Source organism: Hypanus sabinus, chromosome 22 (assembly GCF_030144855.1).
Source record: "Hypanus sabinus isolate sHypSab1 chromosome 22, sHypSab1.hap1, whole genome shotgun sequence".
Taxonomy (NCBI): domain Eukaryota; kingdom Metazoa; phylum Chordata; class Chondrichthyes; order Myliobatiformes; family Dasyatidae; genus Hypanus; species Hypanus sabinus.
In genome coordinates, this window is record NC_082727.1 from 38,678,244 (window position 1) to 38,698,115 (window position 19,872).

General features: G+C 40.7%; 1 protein-coding gene across 21 annotated transcripts in view; it reads right to left on the reverse strand.

Annotated features, from left to right (window-relative positions):
• ppp1r3cb (protein phosphatase 1, regulatory subunit 3Cb) overlaps positions 1 to 19,872 on the reverse strand; it is a 273,775-nt gene that overhangs the window by 218,661 nt on the left and 35,242 nt on the right. For 12 of the 21 annotated variants that reach the window (XM_059947535.1, XM_059947538.1, XM_059947540.1 and 9 more), the window contains one exon: positions 15,486 to 15,566. The exons of 2 other annotated variants lie outside the window; for them this stretch is intronic. Coding sequence is in view for 7 of the 19 variants with exons in the window: in XM_059947553.1 (XP_059803536.1) it covers positions 12,997 to 13,102; positions 15,486 to 15,566 (187 nt within the window). In the remaining 12 variants the exon portion in view is untranslated. Of the gene's footprint in view, positions 1 to 12,996; positions 13,103 to 15,485; positions 15,567 to 19,872 lie in introns of all 21 variants that reach the window. 7 more of the 21 variants (XM_059947553.1, XM_059947552.1, XM_059947550.1 and 4 more) reach the window with 1 other exon arrangement.

The following is a 19,872-nucleotide window of genomic DNA, read 5'->3' on the forward strand; positions in this document are numbered from 1 at the left end:
AACCTCCTTGTTTGAGGAGCCTTCAATTTGTCTCAGCTGTTTATCCTGTAAACTCCTTTCAAGATTGGGTTTGAGGACATCAAAGCACAAGCACAAAGGATGAACCAAACTGCAGTCCATTGTCACTGACTACGTGTTCTGGAACACTTGTCCTTGAGAAGGGGTTACTCAACACATTAACAGTGTGCAAGGCTGTAGTGGAGGATATTGGCCACTTTGCACCTAAATCCACTACTAATTTGTACCTATGAATGGTCCAGCAAAATCCACATGAATCATATGCCAGGGCAATGCAGGCCATTCACAGAGATAGAGAGGTGCTGCTCCTGCATCTTCTGGATGTGTTGGCATCCCAAACAATGCATGGCAAGATGCTCAATCTGATGATCTGTCACAGGCCACCAGACAAAACTTTGAGCCAATGCTTTCATTTTGATCACACCTAGATGACTGACACATAGCTCCCCGAACACTTCAGCTCTCAGCTTGGACGATACAACAATTCTCAATCCCCATACAAAGCAACCTCTTTCAAAGGCAAATTCATCCCAATACTGGTAAAAATGTGGGAAACTGGTATTTCTGCTGCACATTCCAGCTATTTTGGGTTGTCTTGTAGACCCAAGACAGCATGGGGTCTTTTCTAGTTTTCCTTTGTTGTAATAGGGAGACTTTCAATTTGCATTTTGGAAAATATGTCAAGAGCATTGTTCTCTCATGCAAGTTTTTCAGATATGTACCTTCCCAAGGGTAAATGGGACAATCAAATCAGTAGTTCCATGATTAGTTGTGCTCTTGAATTCAATCCTGTGACTGTGTCCTCCAAGAAACAGAGAGCCCATCTCTGCACTCGTGCTGCTGCTAGTGGAATGCCCTCCTGCGGATTGAAACTGAACACTAGCTAATGATCAGAAATGAGTGCAAACTCTTTCCCACACAGGTATCGGTTGAAAAGTTTTACATCCCTAAGCAGGCACAAGGCCACTCTGTCAATCTATCCGTAATTTTTCTCTGCAGCTGTAAGAGAACGTGATGCATAGGCTCTGGGGTGTTCACTTCCATCCTTCATAACCTGTGACATGACTGCACCAATACCATGAACTGTGGCATCACAGGCAACCTTCCCTGTACAACGTGGATTATAATATGCAAGTACAGTGTCTGGCATAATTTCCTTTCACTTTTTGAAAGCCATCTCACACTACGTTGTTCATTGCCAATTCTTCTGATCTGTTGGAATGAGTTCAACAGGCAGAGCACAGTAGCCAGGTTTGGCTGGAACCTTTAATACTAATTGAGAAATCTCACAAAGCACAACAGTGACACACCCTTTGGCCTTGGGCATCCATCACTGCTTCAATTTACTCAACACACTTGTGTAATCATTGTGCGTCAATGGTGCAACCACAGTAAGTGATGGATGCTTGGTTTAAATAATTCACATTTGTTGCACCATGCTCTGAGCCCATAACCTAATTTTTTTTAAATACTGTAACAAAGATGTCATCCAAGTAACCTGAATATGTGTTAAGTCTTGCAGCACCTGGAACATAGCTTTCTGCTGGAGTACAGATGCTGATTCTACTCCAAAAATTAATCTATAATAGTGATAAAGCCCTTCATGAGAAGCCCTTGGACTCAACTTCAATCTCCTTCTGCAGGTCTCCAGAAAGGTTTGCAAAGATATCCTCTATCCTGGGCAGAGGATATTGATCTACTTTTAGTACCGAGTTGATGGTGACCTTAAAATCACCACAGACCCTGATAGACCCATTCTTCTTGGCTACTGGGTTTACTGACATTGCCCATGGGCTCCACTCAACCTTAGAAAAAATTCCTTCAGCCTAAATGTGATCTAGCTCATTGCCCACTTTATCATAGATAGTATAAGGAATCACACAGTCTTTGTAAAACTTGGATGTGGCATTTTCATTTAACACTATTTTACCTTTGATGCATTAGAGTTTTCCAGTGCTGTCCTTGAACACTGCTGTGTGATCATCCTGTACTTTTCTTAATTTGCTTTCAGCACGACCCTTGCAGGGGATGTGGTATGCAAATAGTGGGTGGATCTCCAATCAAGTTACAGTTGTCTCAGCCAATCACATCCCCACATGCTGCCCCTTCTGTTTTTACTACATGCAACCTCAATGTGGCTTGTTGTATTTCACCGTTACAAATGTCATTCCCACATGAGTTTTCTCCAGTACAAGTTCTTAACTGGACATCTGCAGGGCTTCAGTTCAGTATCTTTAAAATGCCATTTGTGGAATAACTTAAACAGCAGTGCCAGTGTCCAATTCCATTTTAATTAATTTGCTGTTCACTTCTGGTGTAAGTCATATTGCTGGTCTATTGTTAGTTTTCACATTTTAAATCTCAAGGCTACCCAGTCCAGTGCCATCTCATCATTATCAGACTTTTCAACAACATGCAGATTAGTGCTCTTTTTGAAACTGAAACTTGGCTTTTTAAAATCATTTTTTTCTTCCCTGTGCAGTTCCATTTATTGTTGTCTGCCCAGCATACTCTTTACATGTGTCCTATTTTGTTGCATTTTCTGCAAATTTCATCTTCAACATAAAGAGGACACCGAAAGTTTTTCAGACACATGAACTGTAAAAGAGAGGCGAGAGTGGATAATCTGTTGAAAAATGACACTGGAGAAAATGAAATGGCAGGTGAACTGAATAAGTATTTGGCATCTGTCTTTTCTGTGGAAGACACGAGCAGTATGGTGGAAATTGCAGGTGTCAGGGGCCATGAAGTGAGTGAAGTTACCATAACTAGAGAGAAGGTTCTTGTGAAGCTGAAAGGTCTGAAGCAGACATGTCACCTGAACCAGATGGTGTTCACTACAGATTTCTGAAAAGGTGGCTGAAGAGATCATGAAGACATTAGTAATGATCTTTCAGGAATCACTGGATGCTGGAATGGTTTCTGAAGACGGGAAAGTTGTAAATGTCACTCCACTCTTCAAGAAGGAAGAGAGGCAGAAGAAAGGAAACTATAGGCCATTTAGTATGACCTCAGTACTAGGGAAGATGTTGGAATTGATTACTAAGGTTGAGGTTTCAGGGTACCTGCAGGCACATGATCAAAATAGGCCATAGACAACATGGTTTCCTGAAGGGAAAATCTTGCCTAAAAATCTGTTGGAATTCTTTGAATAAATAACAAGGATAGACAAAGGAGAATTGATTGATGTTGTGTACTTGGATCTTCAGAAGTCCTCTGACAAGGTGCCACACATGAGGCTGCTTAACAAGCTATGAGTCCATGGTATTACATAAACAATTCTAACATGGATAACACAATGAAAGAGTGGAAATAAAGGGAACCTTTTCTGGTTGGCTGCCAGTGACTAGTGGTGTTCCACAAGGGTCTGTGTTTGGACTGATACTTTTTATATTATACGTCAATGCTTTAGATGATAGAATTGATGGCTTTGATGACACACTACACACTGCATCCACAAAGGAAACAGCATTATGAAGGACCCCATGCACCCCTCATACAATCTCTTCTCCCTCCTGCCGTCTGGGAAAAGGCTCCAAAGCATTTGGGCTCTCAGGACCAGACTATGTAAAAGTTTCTTTCCCCAAGCTATCAGACTCCTCAATACACAAAGTCTGTACTGACACCATACCCTATTGTCCTGTTTATTATTTATTGTAATGCCTGCACTGTTTTTGTGCACTTTATGCAGTCCTGTGTAGGTCTGTAGTCTAGTGTAGCTTTCTGATTTTTTTTTTACGTAGTTCAGTCTAGTTTTTGTACTGTGTCATGTAACATCATGGTCCTGAAAAACATTGTTTCATTTTTACTATGTACTGTACCAGCAGTTATGGTCGAAATGACAATAAGAGTGACAACTTGACTTGACAAAGTTTGCAGATAATATGAAGATAGATGGAGGGCCAGGTAGCTTTGAGGAAGTAGAGGCTAAAGAAGGACTTAGATTAGGAAAATGGGCCAAGAAATGGTAGATGGAATTCAGCGTTGGAAGTATATGATCATGCACTGTGGTCGATGAAATGAAAAGATTGTATCTTCTCTAAATGGAGAGAAGATACAAAGGACTGAGGGACATAGAGACTTGGGAGTCCTTGTGCAGGATTTCCCAAAGATTCGATTGTAGGTAAAGTCTGTGGTGAAGGCTCAAATGCAGTGTTAGCATTCATTTTAAGAGGACTAGAATATAAAAGCAAGGATATAATGTTGAAACTTTATGAAGCATTAGCGAGGCCTCTCTTCAAGCCAGTTAACTGTCGGCTAACTATTACTTGGATTGCACTACTTGTATGTATAATCTATATTTTCATTTATATTTATCATTATCATTGTTATGAGCAGAGAGACAACATCTGCCGGAAGTAAATTCCTTGTATGTGCACAGGTACTTGGCGATTAGATCTGATTAGGAGTAGCCAGCATGGATTTGTGCGTGGAAGGTCATGTTTGACAAACCTTATTGAATTCTTTGAAGAAGATACGAGGAATGTTGACGAGGATAAGGCAGTGGATGTAGTCTATACAGACTTCAGCAAAGCCTTTGACAAAGTTCCACATGGAAGGTTAGTTAAGAAGTTTCAGGCTTTAGGTATTAATGCTGGAGTAATAAAATGGATTCAATAGTGGCTAGATGGGAGATGCCAGAGTGTAGTGGTGGATAATTGTTTATCAGGATGGAGGCCGGTGACTAGCAGGGTGCCTCAGGGATCTGTTTTGGGCCCAATGTTGTTTGTAATATACATAAATGATCTGGATGATGGGGTGGTAAATTGGATTAGTAAGTATGCCGATGATACTAAGGTAGGAGGTGTTGTGGATAATGAGGTGGGTTTTCAAAGCTTGCAGGGAGATTTATGCTGGTTAGAAGAATGGGCTGAACATTGGCAGATGGAGTTCTGTGAAGTGTGAGGTTCTACATTTTGGCAGGAATAATCCAAATAGAACATACAGGGTAAATGGTAGGGCATTGAGGAATGCAGAGGAACAGAGAGATCTAGGAATAATAGTGCATAGTTCCCTGAAGGTGGAGTCTCATGTAGATAGGGTGGTGAAGAAGGCTTTTGGAACGCTGGCCTTTATAAATCAAAGCATTGAGTACAGAAGTTGGAATGTAATGTTAAAATTGTACAAGGCATTGGTAAGGCCAAATTTGGAATATTGTGTGCAGTTCTGGTCACCGAATTATAGGAAAGATATCAATAAATTAGAGAGAGTGCAGAGACGATTTACTAGGATGTTACCTGGGTTTCAGCACTTAAGTTCCAGAGAAAGATTGAACAAGTTAGGTCTCTATTCATTGGAGCGTAGAAGGTTGAGGGGGAATTTGATATTTAAAATTTTGAGAGGGATAGATAGAGTTGACGTGAATAGGCTGTTTCCATTGAGAGTAGGGGAGATTCAAACGAGAGGACATGATTTGAGAGTTAGGGGGCAGAAGTTTAAGGGAAACACGAGGGGGTATTTCTTTACTCAGAGAGTGATAGCTGTGTGGAATGAGCTTCCTGTAGAAGTAGTAGAGGCCAGTTCAGTTGTGTCATTTAAGGTAAAATTGGATAGGTATATGGACAGGAAAGGAGTGGAGGGTTATGGGCTGAGTGCGGGTAGGTGGGACTAGGTGAGATTAAGAGTTTGGCACGGACTAGGAGGGCCGAGGTGGCCTGTTTCCGTGCTGTGATTGTTATATGGTTATTAAAGTCTGATTCTGATTAGGTCTGGCCCCTTTTTATTTTAAAAAAGGATGCACTGAAACTAGAGAGGATTTAAAGGAGGCTCACGAAAATAACTCCAGGATTGAATGGCTTGATACATGAAGAGTGTTTGAAAGCTCTGGGCCTGTATTCACTGGAATTTAGAATACATAATGAGCGGTGACCTCATTGAAACCTATCTAATGGTGAAAGGCCTTGATGGAGTAGATGTGGAGAGGAGGTTTCATATGATGGGAGAGTCTATGACCAGAGGACATAGCCTCAGAATAGAGGGGCATCCTTTTAGAACAGAGATGAGGAGGGATTTCTTTAGCCAGAGTATTGAAGGCAGAGAGAGGCAGCTGTGGAGGCCAAGACTTTATGTACACTTAAGGCAAAAGTTGATAGATTCTTGATTGGTCAGGGCATGTTGGGATACAGGGAGAAGGTAGAAGATTGGGTCAAAGAGGAAAATTGGATCAACTATGATGAAATGGCAGAGCAGACTCAATGGGCAAAATGGCTTAATTTGGCACCTATATCTTATTGTCTTAAAACCTGCATTGCGATGGTATACAGTATGTGAGCCCCTGGCACAATAGTAATTAAGTTTGTTCAGGCAGGTTTCTGTTTAGTTTTTGCAAATTTGTTCACACTCACTTTCATCCATGATTGCAATCCACTTGCATTTCTGGCTGCTGTTTCCATCGATACTGTGATATCAACTGTTCTTTTTAAGCATGAGTTGTGCTTCAATTAGAAGCCTTTTTTGATGGAGTCTTATAAGATGCTACAAACTAAATGATCGCTCAGAGCATTAGTAAGCCCATCATTGTACTGACAATTTCTTCAAATGAGCCATGCAAGCTGAACTGAACTACCCTTCCTTTGATTTCATTTACGAATCAGTCAATATTTTCAGTTCTAAATATTCCTATATTACTTTCATGATACAAGCAAAACTAATTTGAGCTGGCTTGGTTTTAGCAGTCAGACTTCGAAGCAAACTGTATGCTTTTCCACCTATTGCATCAGTAACACTAGCACTTGTTTTTCAATGGCTTTTCACTTGCTTCAAAATACTGCTCAATTTGCTCAGTATACATCATCCAGTTATCTTTCGTACAAACATGTCTATCTTCCTGACGTAGCCAGCTATTTTTTGTTGTTTATGATTATCACCTAGTACTGTTTATGAACCCATGAATTTTGTCTGTTTTCAGCCTTTTTTTTAAAAAAAAAAGACTCAACCATCTGTCCCCTTCCGAAGGAGCACATGCTGTGAAAAAAGTGATGTGATTCAACAGGTAGTCATCCTGGGTTCATGATCCACCATCAATAACTCTCGGAGACGCGAGTCGAGATAGGCTTTTATTAGCTGGAAGAAAGCACCGTCAGCAGCAAGACCCCACCACACAACATCCTGGAGACTGAGTAAGGAGCAGTGCCTCCAATCGCCTTTATACAGGGGTCTGTGGGAGGAGCCACAGGCGCAGTCAGTGGGGGGGGGGGGGGGGGGGGGCGCGGGTGTGTCCAGACAGTTATATGTAGTTCACCACAGTTCAGTTTAAAATTATCTCATCACCATTGCTATGTTTTGTAACTCTTGCAACTAATCAAAAGTAAAACATGGTGGCCCAAGAATACTCATGTACTTAGTTTCACTTTAGTGAGGCACTCACACATGACTTGGTGGTGTAATGACCTTAGCTATTCACGTACTTTTACATATATCTGGTAATGAATTATATAACCAAGGAATCCATAGTCAAACAATGCATCTACAATATTACTCAAATATTACTGAAACATGAAAATACATTACAGTCATTGCCTCAAACAAAATGCTGGTGGAACACAGTAGGCCAGGCAGCATTTATAAGAAGAAATACAGTCAACATCTCAGCCCAAAACTTTGACTGTACTTCTCCCTATAGGTGCTGCCTGGCCTGCTGCGTTCCACCAGCATTTTGTGTGTGCGTTGCTTGAATTTCCAGCATCTGTAAATTTCCTCATGTTTACAGCCATTGCTTGGCAGTTTTGGTGACATGAAACCAACTTCCCACTTACTGCATGACTGAATGTTGTCCAGGTCTTACTGCATGCAAGTAGGGGCTGCTTCATTTGCTATTAGGATTAACATTGCACAATTTGAAAAAAAGACAAAATTTCTGATTCTGACCACACAAAGGAAGAAAGACCATTGCTGAAGCAACTGAAGTATTTGTGCTTAGGATTATGTCCTGCAGTGATTTCCACCTTTTGTGCAACATACAACTTCAGCCACTGGAGTATTTTCTGCTGGACATCCATTTACTTCAGTTTTACCAAAGTGTTGCTGCCACACAAGGTCATATGCTGCCTTCATCTCAAGGGAAACTGGTCACCATAACCATGGAATGCAGCTCAAGTAGCGGTTTATAACCAAATTATTTTGGCAGAACACAAACTGGACATCAGTAAGCAGGCTATTGACAAGTACCATTTAATAGCATTGTCAACAATAGCTTCCATCATTTTCCTGGTGACCGAGTGCACTGATTGCCAATTAGCAAGATTCAGTTGATCCTGCTTGTGAACAGGTCAAGAAATTTTCCACATTGCTAGATTAGTGCCGATTTTGCTACTGTACTGAAATAATTAGCTAAGATGTTACAGGATCTAAGGTCCGATACATGTGGTAAATTAAAACAAAATAGATAAAGCCTGCGTCATGACAATGGCAATCTCAGAAGTGCAGATACATCATCTATTCTACACTTCCGACAGAACATAGATGTTACTGTTTTAGTCTTTATTCTAGTACTCACACAGTTGACCCCCATCGTGCAGTTAGCCAAGCTGCCTCACCAATACAGCACATTAGGTATAATTTGATCTGTGATACTGTGTGGAGTTTCCACATTTACTCTGCGATTACACAGATTTCCTCCTGTATTCACATGCTTGTTGTGGATCATTGATCATTGGAAGTAATGCCTACTGTTTAGGAGAGTGAAAGAATTTGGAATTCATAGACTTGCTGGGCCAAAGGAGCATGGAGCACTTAAATCTTTCATGCAAATGAAAAAAACTGTTTGGTACTATTCAGGAAATAAAAGGCAGTGCAGTTATATACAGCAACATCTCTCTCTCTGAATCAACACTGCAATTGATTACTTAAGTTCTACCGCATGCTGTATGCAGACTGTTTCCCCAATTACAAAAGTAACCATAAAAATAGCCGTTAAACACGCTGGGAAGCAAACTGCAGGTAAGAAAGGCATGCTATAAGTGTGACTCTTTCCTGCAATTAAACAGCATAATCATTAGATCTTGAAATGTTTCTGAAACACTGGAAAATTGTTTTTGAACTATTTACAAACATGTGAATTTGTACATTTTCTGCCCTTTTTAAAAAAAAATTGACAGCTCCCCTCTCCACCTTCTGAAGAAACATGAACTGTGCTGCATTTTTTTTAAACTTGAATGTCTTGCTACACTTTTTTAAAAAGCTGAACATCCCACTGCACTTCAAAAGGTAAGTAGTAACTCCAAAATATAAAACTAATTGAGAGAAAAATCAAGGATCGATGAGATGTGTGTCAACTTCATTTTTACCTTAAGTGAGGTGAGCATGTATGGCTTGATGGCACAATGATGTATGTGATTCACGTACTTTTATATAGAACCCATAATGAATTATTTAAACAAAGGATGCTTAATCAGACATTTACAAAATTTCTCAAGTATTACTGAAATACTAAGTAAACACTAGTGGTGCTCCACAGTTGTCAGTATTAGGACCACTTCTCCTTACATATCAATGACTTGGATGACAGAATCGATGGCTTTCTCACCAAGTTCCAGATGACGTGAAGATAGGTGGAAGGGCTGGTAGTGTTGAGGAGGCAGCAAATCTGCAAAAGCTCTTGGACAGATTAGAAGAATGCACAAAGTGGCAAACAGAAGTATAGGGAAATGTACGGTCATGCACTTTGGTAAAAGAAATAAAGACTTAAAGTATTTTTAAAAGGGGAGATAATTAAGAAATCAGACTTGCATAGGAGCTTGAGTGCCCTCATCCAGGATTCCCTTAAATTTTAATTTGTAGGTTGAGTCAGTGGTAAAGAATGCAAATGCATTGTTAGTATTCATTTCAAGAGAACTGGAATACAAAAGCAAAGATGTCATGCTGAGGCTTTATCAGGCATTAGTCAGACCGCACCTGAAGTGATGTGAGCAGTTTTTGGCCCTCATCTAAGAAATGATATGATGCCATTGGAGAGGGTCCAGAGGATATTCATGAGAATATTTCCAAGAAGGAAAGGGTTAAAGCGCAAGGAGCATTTGATGGCTCTGAATGTGCACTTGTTAGAAGAATGAGGGAGGGTTTCATTGAAATCTATCAAATATCGAAAGGCCAAGATACTGTGGATGTGGAGAGTCTGTTTCCTATAGAGGGGGAGTCTAGGACCAGAGGGCACTCTAGAATAAAAATAAAGAGGAACTTCCAGAACCAGAGAGTCACGAACCTGTGGAGTTCACTGCCACAGGCAGCTGAGGAGATAAATTATTTGGGCATATTTAAAGCAGAGGTTGATTAGCAAGGGCAAAGGTTACAAGGAGAAGGCAGGAGAACGGAATTGAGAGGTATAATAAGTCAATCAAGATGGAATAGTGGACCAGACTCAATGGGCCAAATGGCCTAATTCTGCTCCATTGTCTTATTCAAACATCTTTCAAGTTATAACGCAAAAGGTGGAAAAGGAGAAAAACACTGAAGTGAATTTAAGGTCTCTTGGCAATTTCCTTGAGATAAATTTAAGTATTAATGGTCAGGCAAATTACAATGGAGCATGGAGGAAAAAAGATGAGGTAGAGACTGTTTCTAATGGTAAGTGAGACCAAAACTGGGGAACATTACCCTCAATATTCAAGGAAATAGATTTAGGACAGAGATGAGAGGAAACTTTTTCCTGAAGTGTAGTGACCCTGTAGAATTCTCTGCCCTGGGAATCAAAACAAATTTATTTAAGACACAATGGGATGGATTTTTGGACAGCAAGAGAATAAAGGCCATGGGGAAAAGGCAGGGTCGGGGAAGCAGAGTCAACCAGATCACCCATCATTTTATTGAGTGTCAGAGCAAGCTCAAATGGGCCAGAACAATTACCTCTGCTCCTATTTGTGTTCTTAAAAGAATGATAGATAGGTGTTCATTCTCTCTCTCGCTCTCTCGTCATGAGAATAAGGAAAAGGAGACTAGGTAGTTGGATGCAGAAAGGATGACAGATGACAGACTAACAAAGGAACCACCCTTGCTCCTGTAATTTTTAACCATGGCTAGCTCTTTTTTTCTTAAACAACTGTATTCTTCCTGGTCACTTTCACAATTCTCCGAAGAGGAAATTTACATCAGGATAACATTAAAACATCAGTGTCCATTTTACAAACACAAGTATCTGCATTGATAGTAGTTTAAATTGATACAGAAATGCAACTTTCAATGTAATATGAATCATTTCAAATCCGACACAAGGAGATAGGATGCAATTGATCTCCAAAGTAGCAGAAACTGGCCATGACAGATCTGCAGATTTTACATTGCCAGATTTTACTCACGATACCACTCTCCAAAGTGAAAGAATTAAGAGTATATATCAGATATATTGAAATAGGAACTGAAGATCACCATTGTAGTTTGGCTTCCTCAGAAGCACTATCTAAACGTTTAAGGTAGTGCTGGTGAGAGACAGTGACATCTTTCTAGCAGCAAACAAATCTACTAACTACTCCATCAGTCACACTTTTTCAGGATAATGATCATTTCAGTCAATAGCTGGCAACTTCTCTTTCAGAGTTGTTGTTTTGAACCGCCTGTATGACCTGTCATTTTTGTGGTGTGAACCGATATCTAAGGTGCAGTAAGGTTGCCACGTGGCATATACAGGCCAAATTGAGGTAGCCTGAGAGTGAGGAATGAGCCAATGTTTGGCCAATTTAAATGCCTGGCCAGATTGTAAAGGTCGGGATATTGAGGTCAAAGGCAAGGGACAGGCTGGTGTTCAGCTCACTGCTCCGTAAGGTTTACTTGTCTCTACGCTGAACTGAGGCTAAAGCCTGCAAACAACGGGCTCCCGGATCAAATGTAATAATAAACTGATTTTGTGGCTGTGGATTCACCTTTGTGAACTTTTAATTCTGAACGTTATTTGTTTACTTTGTTTTCATGGTTTTCATGGTTCTGAAAACTTTACAGTTTTGTTTTAAAATAGTGGGATCTATTGGGTTTCTTGTTTTGTGGCTGCCTGTAAGACGACAAATCTCAATGTTGTGTATAGTGTACATACTTTGATAACAAATGTACTTTGAACTTGGAACATTCACTCAGTCAGTGGAATACTCCACCCAGTAGAATAATACAAAAAAAGGAGCTAAAACAAGTTACAAAGGTGTTTGTGTTTGTCCCTGCATGGTGCAAAAATTTTGAATGACTTAGAAAACTTGATTGTCCAAACAAATTCTTGCATGACTACAGGCAGATTTCCAGTGAATTCTGAACAAAAAAGACACTCCTTAGAGATATGGAGACAATGTTCCAAGAAAGGTGTGATAAATCTCATGGGAATATGCAGAGAAACTACAGAAAATACTCCTGCCCCCCCCCCCCTTACCCTATCCCTATCTATAATTTTAGTCTGGTTCTCTTTCTGTCTTTCCCCCCCTCACGATAATCTCCCCTCAGCCCCATCTTTCTTGCTCCTTTATTTCCCATAATTCTCCAACTTCCCCCTAGCCCATTTCCCTTCAGCCTATCACTTCCCAGCTCTCTACTTCATTCCTCCCCCCCACTTCTTATCCCCCCCTTGACCAACCCATGTTACTTCACTCCTGATGAAGGGTTTCGGCCCAAAACGTCGTTATTACCTCCTACCATAGATGCTGTCTGGCCTGCTGAGTTCTGCCAGCATTTTGTGTTTTTATTTATTTCCAGCATCTGCAGATTCACTCGTGGTGACAACAGCACAACTTTTGCTCACTACTCAATGCAACCAAAACCTGATTCAGCTCATTTTACCACATGTACAACGAAACATGCAGTGAAGTGAAATGTGTCATTTGCACTAAGAACCAACACAACCCAAGTATCAACACACAGTTATAATAATGATAGACTAATTATTGCTTATTATGTCCTCCACCCCACAAATAGAGTGAATCAATATGACACAGAAAGGTCACTGAGCTAATTTGTTAGGCTTTTGTTTTTAACTACTGAAAAATCCATGCTCCTCAAGGTAGGAATGCTCACCTTTGAGATCAATTTCCTTTATATTTCTGTCAAGAGAGTGAAGACAGGGTATTAGAAATACCAGGGACTTGATCTCTGCTTGGCTCTGGTAGACATGCCTTGGCACCTGGACAAGAGGACAGGGTAGATAGAAGCATTCGGACAGCCGAAACAATTGGGAAGAGATTGCAACCCTCACTTGGTCTCCAGATACACTTTCTCACACCCATTTTATCCAATCAAACAAGAATAGGGCTCCTGAACTACATTCACTAGGCTACAGTTATAATTAAAGCTGAGAGCATAGCCACAGTCTTTGACTGTGACTCATCATCTTTATTCCACAGGATTATAACAGATGAAACAGAACCAGTTTTAAGCATAGTGTTACACCTGGACAATTCCATGTATGTGCATATATCCATGGCTCGTGCTGTAGACAACCACCTCTCCTAAGGAAACCACAATTTAGGATCCCTCTTCAATCATGTACCAGGTTTTCCATCAAGAGTAAGAGTTTGCACATGGGGCCTTTTGAAGGTTTTGGAAGATATAGGGGAGCAACAGAAATTGGCATGCTGGGATACAGCAAATGATTGAGGCAAATATCAAGTCTTCACCGTGACAGAAAGCAATGCACTGAAGCGGCCACACCTATTGAGAACAGCATAATAAGTGGGAGATGAGAATTAGTGCCCAAGGTCTGAGCCAGAATAGTATAGCATTGACTGTTTAGAGTGCAAAAGAGATTAAAAATACGACTCTACTGCAATAAAATTCTGGTGAAACTATTAATGTCAATCCCCTATGCAGCCAACAATGTCCATAATTCTTCTATTTCCCCACACCCCCTCCCCAAATTTATTCAGTGGTTGCCAATGAATTCACCCACTGGAGGACAATCACTTTGTTCCTTCTGCGACTCACCCACTTCAGCCTGACCTACCACTATTCTTCACATTTTAGAGACCTTGGATTAACCAATGATGCAACTTCAAATAGTTATTTCTCCCCAGTCACCAGCATACATTGTGAAATTGGTCAACTTTGTGGCAGCAGTACAATGCAATACATGATAAATATAGAAAAAAGTATATATATGAATACTAAATAGAAAAAGCAGAAATTGTGCAAAAATAATTTTAAAAATGAAGTAGCATTCAAGGGTTCATTTAGAAATCGGATGGTAGAGGGAAGAAGCTGTTCCTGAATCACTGAGTGTGTGCCTTCAGGCTCTTGTACCTCCTTCCTAACAGTAACAATGAGAAGAGGGAGTGAACTGGGCGATGAGGGTCCTCAATAATAGACACCCCCTTTCTGAGGCACCACTCCTTGAAGGTGTCCTGAATACTACAAAGGCTAGTACTCAAGATGGAGCCAACTAGTTCTACAAGTTTCTATAGCTTCTTTTGATCCTGTGCAGAAGCACACCCATCCCGCCCCCCCCCCCCAATACTAGACAGGGATACAGCCTCCAACTGGGCTTTCTTCCAATTGCTTTGAGCAGATGGAACAGACATTCTACTTGGATCATATTAAAACTGACCCTATTTCTGCAATGATAGCTCAAAGTATTGATGGGTAGCCAATTGTTACAGTACAGATGCATAAACTAAAAACATTTCCCCGCACTTAATGGGTGCCCAATTAACATGGTTATATAATCAACATTACCATTTTACATTGTTGAGAACAAGGAGGAATTGTTTATTGGCAAGAGATGTGCAGGCAACAACATGCACCCTGACCCACATCAATCACAGCAAAAGAAAACAATGAACCATTCAATTACTTCTCTCCCAGCAATGTTAACATTTCCTTTCTTGACCATACATTCAATTAAACTTCATAACAAAAAGTATTAGATCTGTTTTCAGGTTAACTTGAAAAAGGCGAGTTTTGGGTATTAGCAGCCTTTTTACAGAAGAAAGAGGCTTTATTTTCACTTTTTGAATAAATGTCTGAAGCAATGTTTAGTATGCAGCCTTAGGAATATACAATTTTACTGCAGAATATTCAAGACTTAAGTCATCCATTTTATTAAGAGCCAAGGTGAAGAAAAATATTCTGTTCCAAAGGAATAATTTGCTCTTATCTGTGTTGTGTGGAATGTCGCTTCATCAGTCAAGCTATTAAAAGTTTAAACAAAATTAATTATTTCACATTTTTGGCACAGAAAAAAAACCTCATTTTGACAGCTACTTTCTTTAATGGGCAAACTAACAGCACATGTATCTGTATTTTCCTGAGGGTGTATACAAAGGACCCTTAAAGAAGTTGTGTTCAAGAAATTCAACCAGTCCCATTTACCCTCCTTGACACCACAGTAAATTCTATTCACTACTGTATTCAAACAGAAAAGAGTACCTTCTAGAAAAGCTAAAAACAGGAAAGTAACTCCCTTCTCCATAAAATTGACGTAAGCGTGTGCAAAAACTGGCTGGAAACGTTTCTCATTCATTGCAAGATACTGGGAAGGTAATTAACATGCAAAGTTATTTTATTCTTACCTGGATTACAAAGGGCAGCATTTCTGCTCTAGGCAGTGACATACACAAAATGCAGGAGGAACTCAGCAGGCCAGGCAGCATCTATGGAAAGAAATAAACTATCAATGTTTCAGACTGAGACTCTTCATCAGAACTGGGAAGGAAGAGGCTAGAAGCAAGAATGAGAAGTGGAGGGGAAAGGGAAGGAGAAGGCATACAAGCTGGCAGGTGAGAGGCAGGGGGGTGAAGAAGGCAGCTGGAAGGTGATAGGTGGAAGAGGTAAAGTGTTGAAGGAGGAATCTGATTGAAGAGGACAGTGGACCATGGAAGAAAGAGAAGGGTGAAGAGGCACCTGAGGGAGATGATGAACAGGTGAAGATAAGGGGTGAGAGGAAAACCAGAAGGGGGGAATGGAAAAAAGGGGGGAGGGGAGAAATTACCAGACATTAGAGAAATTGATGTTCAAGCCTGTGGGTTGGAGGCTACCCCAATGGATTACGAGATATTGCTCTGACCCACATGCGGCCTCATTGTGGCAATAGAACAGCCATGGCCCGACATGTTGGAATGGGAAAGGGAAGTCAAATTGTAACAGACCACCTGAAAATTCCACCTGTTGTGGTGGACAGACTCAAGGTCCTCAATGAACCCGCCCTTCCAATCTACAATAGGTCTCACCAATGTAGGAGTATCAAATACGGTAGATGATTCCAACAGACTCACACATGAAGTGTTGCCTCACCTGTTTGGGGCCCTGAATAGTGGAGGGGGGAAAGTGTAGCTCGTCTAGTGTAGCTGTTGTCTACTCTAGGCAGGCAGCTTCCCCTACAGCAGATGCAGATTCTCTGGGCATCTACATCAAAACTGAACATGAGAAGTCATTCATTTCAATTCTTACGTGTTGTACTGTTACATAGATCAGAATGTGGTTGATAAAAGTATCAGAATCTTAGCAGTCTTTCACTCTTTGAAAAACAAGCATTGCATTTGATGCAGACACTACTCTTAGGCAAGAGATGAATTTTAAGAGGAAGCCAGGAAATTCAGCAATAAACTAAAAGCTTGTTTTAATAACAGTCAAATGGGTATTGGCAGCTCTTTTTCTAGTTTATTAAACTAAATAAATACAAGATGTTCAGTACAAGTTTTATGCATTAAGCTACAATATTGTTAAATGGAATTTGAAAACCTATCGTGATTCAAAGTTGATCCGAAAATTTTGGTTACAACAATGTGATCACTACATTTTTGGAAAAGCAACCGGAATATCGGGGGTGGTACTGATGCTTGCTTTATTTTGCCAGCGAGGGAAGGAGGATTGCTGCTCGCTGTTGTTTACGCGTGGGAGGGAGGGGAAATGCGGGGGGAGGGACTTTGGGGTCCTTATGTTCATCTGTCATTCATTCTTTGGGGGCTCTTCTCTGTTTCCATGGATGTTTGTGAAGAAAAAGCATTTCAGGACGTATGTCGTATACATTTCTCTGACATTAAATTGGACATTGAATAAAATTCCACCAAATATGCCAATCAGAAACTACAGCACAAACTTTCATGAAAACATTTAACCTGCTTCTCCATATGCATTCACATTATCCAATCTTGCAGAGTCCTTCACTCAATCATGCCTGTTCTTTAAAGTGCCCGGGAGAACCAGCTTGGAACCAGAGACACAGACAGAGAACTACATGCTCACCAACATTCCCAGAAACCAGATCATACCACTGACACTACAGTCAATCCAAACCAGCAACACCATTGCAGCAACTAGCAACTACTGGGGTGAAGCAGACATGTGATGCTTCCACTGCAACACATGGGTTTGCGTGGCCTTGAACAGCGTGTCTTGGAAGCAGAAATTTCAACCATTAACTGTTGTACAAGAGCTTGCTGGCTTGGAGATGCCCACAAATTCCCAACCAGATTCAAGGTTCTGCATGCTCAACTTTGAATCTATTAACATTATCCTTTCTGTTAACATTACCTTGGGTGTCAAGATCTCGGAGGATCTAACCTGGTCTGATGTAGTCATAAAGAAAGCAAGACAGTGGCTATACTTAATTTGGAGTTTGAGGTGATTTGGCATGTCAACAAATACGCTCAAAAACATCTATAGTTGTACCGTGGAGAGCATTCTGACAGGCTGCATCACTGCCTGGTATGGAGGGGCTACTGCACAGGACCGAAAGAAGCTGCAGATGGTTGTAAATCTAGTCAGCTCCATCTTGGGCATTTGCCTACAAAGTACCCAGGACATCTTTAGGGAGCAGTGTCCATTATTAAAGACCTCCAGCACTCTGGGCATGCCCTTTTCTCACTGTTACCATCAGGTATGAGATACAGAAGCCTGAAGACACACACTCAGCGATTCAGGAACAGCTTCTTCCCCTCTGCCGTCCAATTTCTAAATGGACAGTGAAGCTTTGGACACTACCCCACTTTTTTTAATATACAGTATTGCTGCTTTTAATAATCTATTCTATATACATAATTGATTTACTTGTTTATTCATTATGTTTTATTTTATTATTATTCTTTTCTCTCCGCTAGATTATGCACTGCATTGAACTGCTGCTGCTAAGTTAACAAATTTCACATTACATGCCGGTGATAATAACCTGATTCTGATTCTGTTGTACTCCAGCATTCTGGAGCAGAACTTAAATGGAAGCTCTTAGAAGTTTCCAGAAAGATTCAAAACACCAGCTCCAGTGTTGAAAGGGTCGTCTTTCACAAAAGGCTAAAAGAAATTATAGTTTTCTGTGGCATTTAGACGAATGACGTGATCTTAATGAAATACGCGTTCAATGAGAATGAAAGGCTAGATGATGAGATGCTTACATTACTGATAAGTGATTGCAGCAGTGAGAGAGGAAAATCAGACAAGGGGATGGTCGCAAGGGGTGGTCACTTAAAACCAACATGCTTAAGAATGTCTTCAGTGTAGCTAAGTGTTGGAGTACTCTACCTGACAGGGCTGTAGAAGGTAGATTGCTAGAGGTAAAGAAAGACAAAATCTCAAATATTTAATGAAATGAGGCTATTGGGAACTGGCACAGGAAAAGCTCAAGAACTGGGGCAGGTGAGCTATGATCATGTTGAATGGTGGGGCAGGTCTAAAGGAGCCAAGTGGTCTACCCTTGTTCCCATTTGCTTGTGTCATCATTCGAGTCTTAGAACTCATGACAGGGCAAAACATCAGTATATTCCACAAACTGAATCCAAACTAGTCCATGGAGAAGCCAAAGCAAATGGTTGCCCTCTTCTTCCTTGCCCAAGTCTAGTTTGTCAACCAGGGTTATGGGGGCGGGGGGGGGGGGGGATGGAAGGGAAACCATGCACGAAGCTGTAAGTAGTACAGCTGTGGGGAATGCTAGGAGCACAAGGTAGCAGAAAGATGGTAGGATGATTCGGTCAGCTGTGAGGATAGCAAATATCAATGGCAATTGATATGACTTCATTTGTGCCATCTGTAGGAGGCTGCATCTCTGATGTAAAACATTATCTACACTTCACCTAAAAAGACCCGTTCTCCTTCCCCTCCCCCCTCACTCCCCAAAGTCCAGGGGAGTGTGGCCCACTGGGCAGCTGACCATCTATTGCAAACGCAAGTTTCCAGGACACAAGTTTAGGAACCAGTGGTACTTCAAACCATAGTGAGAGATTTCTATTTGATATTGAAGCAGTAAGAAACATCGAGGAGGTACTATACATTTAAAATGCATAAACATCCATTGATGAAAGTGTGGCAGAAATCCAACAAGACTGAGATATGCAGTCAGATGTGTCAGCACTAATGCCGAAGGAGATTAGTTACAATGTTCTCTAGAATGGATTTTAGATATGGGGAGAAAATAGGATGCACTTGTTTATCTTGGAACAAAAGGAGGCAGAGATGAGACATGTGAAATAGGATATACAAGTAGGGTAGATAGACAGAATCTCTCTACCCTTGATAGAGGCATCAAAGACAAAGGTGAGAGGAAGGAATTCCAAACAGGCAATGAGGCAAGTGTTTAAAGAGGGTAGCTGACATCTGAAACTCACTGCCAGAAGTGATTGGAATCGGATACAAAGACTTTTTGAAACATTTAGGCAAGCACTTGAATAGGCAAAGCAGGATGATAAGGACCCAATGTGGGTAAATGAGATCAACATGGATCATAAGGACCCATTTCTGGGCTGTACGATCACATTTATATGCCAAAGAATTGCTAGATTGTTATTTTTCAATTTAGTTTCTGTCAACACTTGCCAATAGCCTCGGGGAAAAAGATGAAGGATTTCAGAATCAGAGTCAGGTTTAATATCTTTGGCATATTTCATGAAATTTATTGTTTTATGGCAGCAGTGCATTAAAACACATAATAGTCGAAACTAAATTACAGTAAGTATATTGTTATAAAAGCTA